This window comes from Vigna umbellata, chromosome 1 (genome assembly GCF_029865625.1).
Source record: "Vigna umbellata cultivar VRB3 chromosome 1, Vumbellata_1.0, whole genome shotgun sequence".
Lineage (NCBI taxonomy): Eukaryota > Viridiplantae > Streptophyta > Magnoliopsida > Fabales > Fabaceae > Vigna > Vigna umbellata.
The window spans coordinates 84285072-84297979 of NC_142165.1; the positions used below are offsets into that span (position 1 = coordinate 84285072).

The window sequence follows — 12908 nt, forward strand, 5'->3', positions numbered from 1 at the left end:
CTTTTGGTTACTAGTGGTTTCGTGGGGATGTCGCTCGGCCCCACGGTGGACGCCAAAATGTTTCGGTTGAAAGTGTTCAAGGGTCGGTCGTCCTTCCTTGCTCTGCTCTTTTTCGATCCTCTAATCTCTCCGAGAACGCAATCCACTCCGATGAGTTGTTGACCTGCGAAGACACTCCGACGCTGAAGTTAGATATGTTTCATAGAGAGGTCACTATTTTATTATGATAGAAAAGATCCTTGTACTTGGAGATCAATTATATATTTATAGGGTTTGTGGCAGCCAAGTCCATTGATTAACCATTAGTGCACTATATATTTAGGTAATCAAACCCAATAATCAATAATTAATATCGTATATTTGTAGAGCGTAAGGCATCTGACTCTGCTAACTCCTATCAGAATATTTCATACAATATAATATAAGAGATATTTTAGTCTGGACACTACGTAAAGACCCTGGAAGCAAACCGAATCTATAAAACAATACATATCCATAATATTAATCAGCAATATGAGATGTATTAACCCGATTTCAATTCTTCCCTCTTTTTTTATCATCCCATATGGATATAGTTAATCTAAAAAATTCGTTAGACTTCATTACTGTTGCATAGAAATATTGGAATTAGAGTGATCTAAATTTCATTTGTTTGATTTCGATTGGGCTCATTGAATTTAATGAAACTGAAATCTCTTCTGGTGCTATATAGTATGTTTTTATCACACGTGTAAATATCAAATAAGGTTTATGTTTAATTATATTTTGTGAGTTACAACAGTGGCAATCTCTCCCTTCCTTGTGTCTTAGCAAAATAAAACAGGCCCTAGATATTTTCTGTTTTTTCTACTGCAGATCTAATGGTTCATACAATGAGATTATTGAAGTTTGTTGTGAGTTTGTATTGAATCATTTTAAAAGTTGTTAAAATTAGACAATACTTTTTAAGGGATTATACACAAACTCTTTTGTCACTTGTCTTGAAATGTTTTACATTTGCATTATGCTGTTAAAAGAACACAAGACAACAACCTAGTCAATTTCTGGGGTAGTATTAATTACCTATAACGGTGCGGTAGATGGATTTTCCTCCGACTTCGACGTATCGAGTGTTGTTGTTGTTCCTGCTGATTGTTAGGCGCTGCTGTTGCTCAACAACAAAAACCTAAAGAAATAAGGTTAATTTTTTTTAAAAAAAACGGCTGCACCTCTTCCCCAGTGTTGTTGCTGGACCACCTCTTCAACAGGCTGCAGTTCACAAAGAGCAAATCAACCAAGGATAGCAAAGTTAAATATGAAAAAAGAATAATAAAAAACACTAAAAATCATCAGAAGGTACCAATTCTAATGCTCCAATTTTGCTTTCGATACTTGATAGATCTATCTCTCCATCAAAATCAGTCTTTGAACCAAATGCCTCAAAGACAACACTTATTTCCAGCTCATGGTCAAAGGGGAACAATGTAACAGTTGTTTGGGACAGAAGGCCCAAAGAAATGGGAAAAATTTACTGTGTCTTTGTTAGTCTATATCCGAGCTTGTATCAATCATGGATAAACTGCAAGCCTTCAATTATTGGATATCCGAAAGCTATGCATTGTGCATTTGAGAGTGAAGATGAAGCCAAGGCTGCTATGCTTAATGCCCATTTTTTGCATAGTATGGTGTTCTCTCTTGCTTCTGACTCTAATAAACTAACAATAATATATTTTCATGTCTTCATATCTTTTGTCTTATTTGTAGGGTCTGGTTTGGTTTGGATAAAACATGTCTTGTAGAGCAAGGTATGTGTATTGAATCATGATTATCAAAAAAAGCAACATCTTAAAATATCTATATGATCTTAATCATTTAGGAAATTGATGATGGGGAAGACGATAAAAATATTCATATAATTAATTTATTGTTATTGAAAAAGTTTAAATTCATTAAATTTTTGTTTCAACTCCATCAAAAAAAACTCACCCACTCCCCTACCCCTTAAAATATCTAGATGATCTTAATCATTTAGGAAATCTTAACGTTAAAATATCTAGATGATCTTAATTATTTAGGAAATTTTAACTAGGCAAAAACTATCCATGAAAAATTGGTTTCTTCCTTGAAATTATGCATAAAAAAGTCACTCACTCCCTGCCAAAATTGATTTAAATGGATGTGTTGTTGTTTTGAATGTATGGATCTTTGAGTATTTATGCTCATCCAAGATGTCAAAGACAAAGAAATTCCTCTGGATGTTGCAGTGATTGAATAAAACTTACTTTGCGGACAAAGAGTTGAAGCAAAAATTTAATTTTGAACTTTTCCAACAACAATAAATTGTTGATACAAATATTTTTATCGTCTTCCCTAGTTAGCATCAAGCTAAACGGGTACTTTTCAGTTTATGCTGTTGTTTTTTCGATAACCCGTCATTCAATGCACATACCTTGCCACAATGCTAAGACTGATTCGACAAACAAAACAAAAGATATGAAGGCAAAAAAAATATTATATTGTTAGCCTATTAGAATCAAAATTAAGAGACAACACCATACTATATTTACCTTTTCAGATTCTATATTTGTTTTTTTATGTGAAGGTTATTAGGATTTCAAGTATAAATCTATCAAGTAAAAATGAGAAAGTAAAGTTCTATATAAAATTAAAGATTATTAATCCATTATCTTAATGTTTTAGTTAAAAATTAATGTCAATTTCTTATATGGTTATCAGATCTTATTGTTGTATCTCCTTAATAAATCTCATCCTTAATAGATCCCATAACCATCATGCTTAACAAAGTCAAATTAATAATAAAAATGAAATTAGAAGAATAACTAAATCATTCAATTAAGATATCCATACTACGCAAAATATGGACATTAAGCATAGCTGCCTTGGCCTCATCTTCACTCTCAAATACACAGTACACATCTCTAGGATATCCAATAATTGAATGTTTGCAATTTATTTATGATTGATACAGGTCTGGTCCGGACATCGACCAACAAAGAAAATAATTTTTTCCCATTTCCTGAGTCCTTTGTCCCAAACAACTGTCATAGTAGTTTAGTACTATAAATAAGTACTATATTAGGATGAAAAAAATAATAATGTAACAAAATAATAGAAAATGGGCATTAAGCATATCAGAAATGTTGTTTGATGAAAAAAGTAATAATGTAACAAAATAATAGAAAATGGGCATTAAGCATATCAGAAATGTTGTTTGCAGTTTTGTACTATGTACTTTATTTTGAAAATTAATAATAATAATAATGTAGAAAAATTTATAATCTATCTCGCATAAAGGCCCGTACTATCATGAATGGTAAGGACTCCAAATGAGGTGTATTATTCAACTATCATAAATGAATCCAAGTGAAGGCACAATTCCTCAAGAGTTACAACTCCTAACTAAAAAAAATGATAGCCACTTTCTTGGTTATAGTTTTTGCATTCTGAAATGGTATTCTCTTTAAGCAACAAAATAATGAAAATGAAAAAGCCTTACAACCAATAAATTTAACCAACAAATTTCACCAAGAAACACGAATCCAGCAAAAAAAAAAGTGTATAAGAAGCTCAAAGGAAACAGATTGAAATGGAAATAGAAATAACAACTACTAGCGGGAGAAGATAATCCCTGTTAACAATGAAAATAAAATATACCAGCACACCAACCCAAAAAAGGTTTGTCGTTAGTGATCGACGATTTCGAAAAGAGAAGGTAAGGTTTGCTTTTAAAGAAAAGGTAACCTATACGACTAACAGTTTTGGAGAGAAAAAGTAACTGTATAAGACTAACAGTACCGGAAAGAAAGATAACTACAGTTTCGGAAAGAAAAGAGAACCGTGTAGGACTAACATTTTTGAAAAGAAAAGATAGATAATCGACTACTAACATTTTTTGAAAGAAAAGGTAACCGTGCATGACTAACAGTTTCAGAAAGAAAAGATAATCGTTTACGACTAACATTTTTAGAAACTAACAGTTTCGAATAGAAAAGATAATCGACGACTAATATTTTTAGAAAGAAAAGGTAATCGTGCATGACTATCACTTTTAGAAAGAAAAGGTAACATGCACGACTATCAGTTTCAGAAAAAAAAGATAACCATGTACAACTAACATTTTTGAAAAGAAGTGCATGACTATGAATCTCGGAAAGAAAAAGTATTAACAGTTTCGAAAAGAAAAGATGATCATATACAACTAACATTTTTTAAAAGAAAAGATAAATATACACATCTATCAGTTATGGAAAGAAAAAGTAACCATGCAATTAAGAGTTTTAGAAGAAAAATAACCATGCATGACTAACAGTTTCGGAGAGAAAAAGACAAAGGAAAATCTTTTTACTCTCGACAGTTCTTAAAGAGTCTTAAAGAAAAACCATATCTATAGAATAATATACATTCATACCGTTAATCAGGAGTATGAGATGTATTAACCTAATTTTAATTTTGTATTAACCACTCTTGTTTTGGAAATTTTCAAGTTTAAACTAAACACCAAATCAAAATAATTGACTTAGAATTCATTTTAAAGGATTTAAATAATTTTAAAGATCTATTACTCTCGACACCACATATTAGACACCTTAAAGCCAATCAGATTTATAGAATAATACATAATTAGACAGTTGTATTGTATTAACCAATAGTTGGACATGTATTAACCAGGTTCTTAATCTGTATTAACCACTTATAAATAAATTGTTTTGAAAATTTTCAAGTTTAAAATAAATCCTAAACCCTAAGTAAAAATATAATTGACTTAGAATCGGTTAATGGAGGTCAAAAGAATGGTTAAGAACTATATTTAAAAATATTCTGATATATATGTAATAACCACCATCTCATAGGCAGGAATAAAGAAATATTAGCCAGTGTTACAAGCTACAATTACTGTAACAAATTTTCAATCTTATTTTATGTAATAGATAAACTTATCTCAATAAAGAAATAGAGTTAATTACATTTTAGAATTAGAATTTACCGACAATATAACTTTTTCTCACTTATCTAAATATGAATTATAATAGATAATTAGATTATAATTTTTTGTACATGGTTAGCATAAATTATAATTCGGTAGGAGTGTAGACTTATTCTGTTGCCAAGCTCATTTGAATGGTTCTAGGAACTAAATTTTTTTATAATTTCCTTCAGGTCTTGCAGTCAAACTCGAGTCATATATTGTATAATACAAAATTTCTATAAATTGTCAATGCATTAAAATCAAAGTCATAATAATTACATTTTTCACTACGAATTTTACTAAGTTGAAGATGAATAAACAATATTCTGAACGCAAAACAATTTCAAAAACATTGACAAAGATAGAGTTCTCTATCAATAAAATCGATGCTATTTATTTTGGGATCCGAACATCTATAGTAATTCTAAACGTAATGAATGCTGTTTGCTGTATAAATATTCGAGCTGAACGCTTTGCTTCATTGGAAAGTAGCATAACGTCTTTAGGACGAAAAAGGAGTAAGTAAGTAGGTTGCAAAGTAAAACTGGATTCAATAGCTTATTTGACATATAAGATGTGAGCATTGTACTATATTACAACTTTTCTAAGAGATTTAACTTTTAGAGCTTTCCAGTCACAAGTCCCCTTTGAAGCATGGGAAGATTCTCTGTAGTAATGGAGGTTTATTACTCTAAAAAATGGCACGAAAATAGTCACAAATGAATTGATCTCATCACTTTGAAGATATTCTCTGAGCCACACTTTGATGCTTCATTCATAATCAAAAGGCTTATGGTACCGGAAAACTGTACAGTGACAGTAGAACATGGATCCTCAGTAGCCACTAAAGGAGAGTGGTTAGGAATGATGGAATCAGAACTTGTTTGTTGTGCTATGCATCTCGTGGAAGATATCAGTTTAGAAGTATGATCCAGAAGATGTAAATTAGAATGGAATTAAACAATCTTGCCAACTCTTCTTTAGCCCCCTTGATCATCTCCATGACAAAAACTGAAATGCTGGGACATGTATCAATGTTTTACAATTTGCATGGAATTGTGAAGAAGTATCATTACAGATGACAATTAACAAGATGTTCAGGCAATGCCCAGAAAATTTTCATGTTGAGCAGTCCAATTTAATTGGCCTACTACTCGTGTCAAGCCATAAAAGTTGTAGCTCATGAACAACAGCATTTACAAACATAAGAGAAATGCGTGGAAATCTTAATTAGTATTGTTAAGAAATTTGTCTCAATAACTTCGAAAATATAGAAAGGACAATCAACAAAAAAGAATATGCGTGTGTGCTTTACTAGAATTTACCTATAACTATTCTTATGTTACAAAAAAGAATGCCTACGACGAATTGGTAAAGATAACCAAAAGGAAAAAATGTTTTGTTTTATATAAAAAACTGTAACTTTAAAGAAGATATCAGTGTAAGCATACCAAAGTTTTCAGAAGATCACCCCCTAAACCTTCACCATATGCGTCTCAGCCAATGAAGAATGCAGGTCTTCTCGAGATTGAGATCTCCTACTTTGCAGACGCATCTGACTTCTGTGGGATGACCAGAATGCCCCTATACTACTGCTGTCAACCTGCAGCTGCCCTAAATTGTTTGAAGAATAACTATGCACGAAACTACCAGCTGATGGATGAAAGGGAGACTCCATCAGCTGGATGTTGCCACTGTTATCACCAAGACCCTGTCCCAGGCTAAACGATCTACCCTGTGAACCTGCGGCTCTTGGGCTGAGTGGGATCTTTATTCTATCCCCTGCAATACCATAGGTACATACAATGACTTCAAAGCTCGCTCAATCACAAAGAATTTTCACCAACAGAGTACACAGGCTACACAAAGACATTCAAAATATCCAAAAGCAGAAACTCAACAATCATTTGTAAAGAATCTGAAACCTAGCTCAGTATCTGTGGAAGTACATGATGCACGTTTGTGACAATTGCAAATGCTACATAACTAGATATAGTAATATAAATTACAGTTTTTCAATTAATATCATTTACGGAGGGACTGTTCAGTACATCAGTTCATAGCCATAGCATCTACCAAAGATTCACTCTAAACATTAATAACACAGATTATTCACTCCAAAGATTCCCAAATCAACTTGCGAAGCATCATACTTTTCCCTATTATAATGACTCACAAAATAATACTAGTATACTACAGAGTATGCTCTCTTTTTTTTTTTTTTTATGCTGACTTTATCAGAGTTAAAATAGTAAATTGATTTTTACATAATAACTATCGTTGAAGTGTCTGGTTATGATTAAGCCTAGTATCCAAGTCATGTCCAAGCTGACAAGAAAAAGAAGTAATCATATGCATGTGCAGTGTTCAAGTGTCAGGCGTGCGATGGTGTTGGAAGCATTATGACACTCCAACATCTCATGGAGGAGCAAAGAAGCATCAACACCGACATGGCTAATGTGTAAAACATAAATTCATTCAGAATTTAACTGAGAATATAAAAACAATACTAAAAAGGAACAAGAGATCATTTCACAATGCAACTCTTACAAAAAATTCCAAGATAAAAGATGAAACATGTCATAATATTTCATATAATAATGAGTCTCACAAAAATAAATTCATAGTAATAATATTTCTAGTTGTCCCAAAAATAAAAAGATCAAATCTAGATTTGGTGTCCTCCTTGATCATCATCTTTGAAAAACATAGCCTCTAGTTCCAGTTCATCAAGTGACAAATTAGCAGATTCACAATTATACACAAGTTTCTAATGTTGTAGTATAACTTCATAAATACAATAAAAAGCATAAAAAGGAGTTGGCTTTATAACTAAAAAACAAACATTATTATTAGTGCCTTGTAGTAGAAAGCACAAGCAGGGGAATAAGCACAACGAATGACATGCTCCTGTTTTGACAAACCATCGGAGACTAAAAAACACTAAAAGATAAGAAGGAAACAAATCTTAAAGGCCACGACACAATAAGCCACACAGAGGATGTGGCACGAGTTGACAATGAAGCAAACAGCCACCAACAGCGCATTCACTAGAGAAGGAGGAGGGATGAAGGAGAAGACATAACAGAAGAACAGAGCACTGCGAAACTGAGAAGAAGGATTTTGTCCCCAAATTGTTTCCTTTTTTTTACTTAATCAACAAAATCTCAATGGAAAATAAGATAAGATTTTAAATTTAAGTTGACAAGTCAAAAAAATGGCATCGCTACAATGTCAGACAGTGTGACATGCCCTTCACATGCGGCATCAGTGTTTTTCAGGAATAGTTTACTACTCAACAAAATAAAAATGATCAGAGACTAGTGAGCAAGTTGTCAACCACAAATCAGAACAGAGCAGATCAGTAGACCTGCATGACAAGAGACGTGAATGCAGGCAGGTGCACAGAAGAGGGTGCCTGCGAGCACTTGGTGTGCCAGAAAAACACCAGGCATGACAAAAAAACTGCCATCGAGCAGTGGTCCAAGGGTTGCTTTTTTTTGTATTGAACAGAAATCAGTGTTGGCTTTGAATGAGGAGGGTTTGAAAACCAATAGGAATCTTCAGATAAAATAAAAAAGAAACACCATGAAAGCATATGGACTGGAAAACTCAAAATAAGGGGCAAAGATGGTCTTTCATCCCTGTGCTCCAATAGTGGCTGCAATTTTTCATAATATTGGCAGCAAACGTGGACACACAACACAAAAACATGGGGTGATTAACTTCTTGTAGGAACAATCTAGAAAGGTTGGGGCAATGTTCTTCTCAGATAAGGGATGAAGATATTAAAACTTCTTGAATTTGAGCTAGGCCTAACTCAACTCAAAAAGCTATCTCATAACAATCATACAAGAATTGTCCAAGCTATTGTAAACTATACTCTAGTCATATTTACAGTTGATGTAGGATATCAACACATCTCACACTTAGGATTGACATTTGCAGAATGGATATTGTAGGATTGAATTTTTCTATATTGCCAGGGAAAACCCAAAGGCCAGGAAGATTGCACTGGGAAAGCAGTGGAAACAGGTAGTTAGATTTCTTTTCTGGATAATTAAGCATAGCTCAATATTGGATCCAGGCTCTAATATCATCTTGAATTCGACCTAAACCTAATTCAACCCCAAAAGCTAATTCATGAGGTGAGGATCGCCTAAGCCTTTATAAGTTCTACTTAGCCATATCTATGATCAATACAGAATTTCAAGGAAAGGTAATTTTGTTTCACATACTAGAACGCTAAGGTGCATAAAGCATAATTGGATTTGCATTACTCTATTTAACCTGAAAAGCAAGAAAACTTAACACAAATATCTATTCTTAACAGTCAATCATAAAGTGCAAACCCCATGCACAAGATGATCATACCAAGAATCATATTGTGAAAATCTGATTAAGATAATTCATGCATAAAACAGATTTTGCTTCTACATGTTTAAGTTGCAGAAATTCCATGCTATTACATTAAATACATTCATGAAGTCATCAGAAATTATCAGTAGCGAAAAATGGGGTGTATAACCTAACAAGGAAGAATGCTACAAGATTCATCTATTTTGTTGCGTTTTCAACTAAGAATGTCGGCTTGTGTCAGAGAGAGGTCAGTGGCAAAAACATGTCGAACACTCCGACACCTCAAGCAGGATGTCAGATTATTAAGAGAAAAAAAGGCATTTTGGTCAAGAGACTGAATCTTCTCTTTACTGGTACCAGATAAAAGAAGAGAATAATTAGCAAAAGGAATCAATAGGTTGTGGCTGTTCTGAAGAAACATTAATTGCTACCTTCTTTGACTTGTACCTGGATGGAATTCGTGCTTAAGAATGAAGGAAAAGAGAACACATAAAGGGTTCTCATTTGGATGGATATTATACGGACTGGATGTTCAAGAATGGCAGAAGAAGCAATGACCAAAGAAGGAAGAAGAAGAAGATGATGATCGTGGAACAGGTGTGAAGAAGAGAAAATGATCAAAATCAATGGGAAAATATTTATGAATGTGCTTGCTTCCATGTGTTTATTTGTATTGTAAGCGCAGAAAATGAATTTATTGGATCATCAAAAAATCATATATCAGTTGTGCAATTAGCTTACCAGAATTGATTGGACTCCACCGCGGAAACCGAAATGTAGATGGGATATTAAGGACAGATGCACTGGACCCACTGTTATGCCTGAAAAATGGAAGATATTGTCTCCGGAAAAATCTTGGCATCCAATTGACAACCCACGATAAAGCACAAAGCAGAAGAATAAACGAAAGTATCAAAATGGGAACAAGAAAAGGTATATTCATCTTCATCTGAAGCAAGCCTAAACTACGAAGGCCAAATCTAACAGAATACGCCTTCCCAGCTTCCAACAAAGCCACTCCAAGTGTCCAAGTGATACTTCCAGAACCAACAGTTATACTCTTATCAGTAATGTGCAAACCCTCTCTAAGCAATGATGCAATATACGGTGCCCGAAAGCAGTACTGCTCAATAAAGGGCTGAGGAGCAACACTATTCTTTGCAACATCCCATCTCTTCTCACAGAATTCCCTACCCTTCTCCAACACATCCTCAAGCGTGGCCTCTGCACTCAAGTTGAAAAATCTATACACCACAAAAAATCCAGAAATCACATAAAAGTGTCCCGTAGGGCGGGGCAAGTTATCACCAAGAGCACAGGGTTCAATCTCACAATCCAGCCCAGGACTAACATCACTCCATTCAGACAAATTCACAGCAACCTTCGCCAGCGCGCTACACTCCTGCCAATTCGGCACGCCAACAAGAGTCACCGCGGTCTTCGATCCTTCCTTCTTCCCTAACAAATTCTCATTCCCCTCAACCTTAGGACTCTCCCCTCCTTTCTCCAAAGCAGCACAATGCGAGCACGTGTAGCGCTCCTTGTATCCAGACTGCAAGCACGGATGCTTAACCTCCAGATTCCCCTTCACAGCATCCGCTACACTATACCCAAACTTCTTGAAAACACGCGCAACAGACTTATCAAAGGCCTCATTGAGGCCGTAACCAGCAAGAGAATAAGCAGTCAAATGATGGTTTACAGACCCAATCCTAACATACAAACTAGTCTCACTATTGAAATGCTGTTGATTATAACCCTCAAAAGTCACCTGCAGAGAAGAACCGCCCAAATCAAGAGCACCGTAGGTTTCCTTACGGGGCTCAACCCCGAGATTGCCACTGTCATAATTAAGCGCAATCCAGCCAAAGTAAGCTTCCTCAGTGCCGGAAATGATCTTCACCCAAGCCCTCCGACACACAAAAGGCGAACCTTTAAGCACGTTCCACGCATTATCGAGCAGCCACTTGGAGTCATCGAAGGGGAGTCTCCGGACCCCGGCGGTGGCGTAGAGGAACAAGGAAGTGGACCTGTGGGAAGCTTCTGGAATCTGCTTCTGCGCCCATTTTAGAAGCGGTTTGAGCGCGGTTTTCAAACCGGTTACGTTGTGGACGAGTTTATCAAGGCCCGGTTCGGTCTCCATCCGGTCGTAGGCGCGGCCACTGGCGGGGTTCTTCCGGAGGCCGTCTTTTAGGGATTGGATGGCGATGGGGAAGTTGTTGGAGTGCGCTTGTTGGACTTGGGCCTTGTAGACGTAGACACGTGTCCCGGTGCTGCCGCAGTCGAGAACGACGTAGTATTTGGGGGAGGCTTGGTGGGAGTAGAAGTTGTAGAGAAGGAAAAGGATGAGGAGGAGGAAGGCAATGATCGCGATCGGGACGAGGCATTTGCGGCGACCCGGGTTGGGGAGCTGGAGCGGTTTGGTCTTGGAGAAACTTGCGTTGATGGGGTCTCGGAGAAGGCCATGTTCGGGGTCGATGTTCCGGTAGGAAGATAGATCCTGAAGGGAGGAAGAGATTCGAAGGTTGTTCTTGGCGCCCTGGAGTTTGGCAAAGACCATGTCTCTGAGACGGTGTTGGATTGGATCTGGTTGGGTCGGGTTTGGGTTATTGGTGCATGGTGGTTGAGTTGAATGAGATCGGAGTGAAGAATTAGTTGTGTCGGGTAGTGTCAGTTTGAAGATTAAACTGCAGTGAAGACGGAAATAGAATATACGCAGATCTCTCTGCACAGAACTGCGTCGTTGGTGAGTGCAAAACACACACCACAACAACCGAAACCGGTTTTTTCTTCCTCTTTCTTTTCTTAGTTTTGGCGTTTCCTTTACTTCTTGGGCCCTATGAGCTTAACTGCCAAGGCCCATTTGTGTGATCCATTGTATGGCAGTGCTCTTCTCTTCTCTTCTGATAGTTTAGGTGACAAAAATGTTGGTTTGTTCTTATCTTGGTATCGTATTAGTTGAAGTTCTGATAACTATGTTGTATTTATTGTGTTGATTAAGTTTTTGATGTCGATGTTGAAACAACTTGTTTTGCTTTTTGTGGGCATTTTTGGTCTGAAATTAAGGATATTTATGTATGTATATGAAGCTTAAAGCAGACTGAGAAGACCGAGTCAAAGCATTAGTATGTGAAAGAGTAAAACAACGTTTTGATCGTAGGTTTCAACCATTCAGACATCATTGCAATTCCAAGGGACTTTGGGTCTTTCGATAGTGACCTAAATACACCAATTGTAAGTTTATCATTTGGAATTTAAGATAAAACCATCCAAACGATCAAATCCATTTCCAGTTTTTGCTCCTTCATTTATTTCCCTTTTTTTTTCGACTTTTTCATATTTTAATCAACACTATTTTGAACCAGAAATTATTTTACCTTATCCTTTTCGAGAATTACATTTCCTTTGTTTTTGGAAAATTTTATTCGAGATCTTAGGTGAAATGATAAATTTATATGGTCTATTTTTATTTCTGTTTTTTGTTTATTTTAAATAGCATTGTTGCTGTATATTTTTTTTTCTTTTGAGCTTTGTCATGTCTTAACAAACCATTCTTTTCCGTTGCAATGTTTTTAGTAAGATT

At 35.5% G+C, this 12908-nt stretch overlaps 1 protein-coding gene across 2 annotated transcripts; it reads right to left on the bottom strand.

The window, feature by feature from the left end:
* Window positions 1-5493: 5493 nt before the first annotated feature.
* LOC124826157 (putative apyrase 7) lies at window positions 5494-12254 on the bottom strand. 2 transcript variants are annotated; one of them, XM_047298928.2, is made up of 3 exons: window positions 10067-12254; window positions 6418-6748; window positions 5494-5977 (listed from the first exon to the last, which is right to left on the bottom strand). In XM_047298928.2, exons 1-2 carry the CDS (start codon window positions 11883-11885, stop codon window positions 6441-6443), a joined length of 2127 nt encoding a protein of 708 aa, XP_047154884.2. In that variant the 5' UTR covers window positions 11886-12254; the 3' UTR covers window positions 5494-5977; window positions 6418-6440. The 2 variants fall into 2 exon arrangements, with proteins under 2 accessions (XP_047154884.2, XP_047154883.2); XM_047298927.2 differs by having other exon boundaries at window positions 5494-5985; window positions 10067-12253.
* Between the last annotated feature and the right edge of the window lie 654 nt (window positions 12255-12908).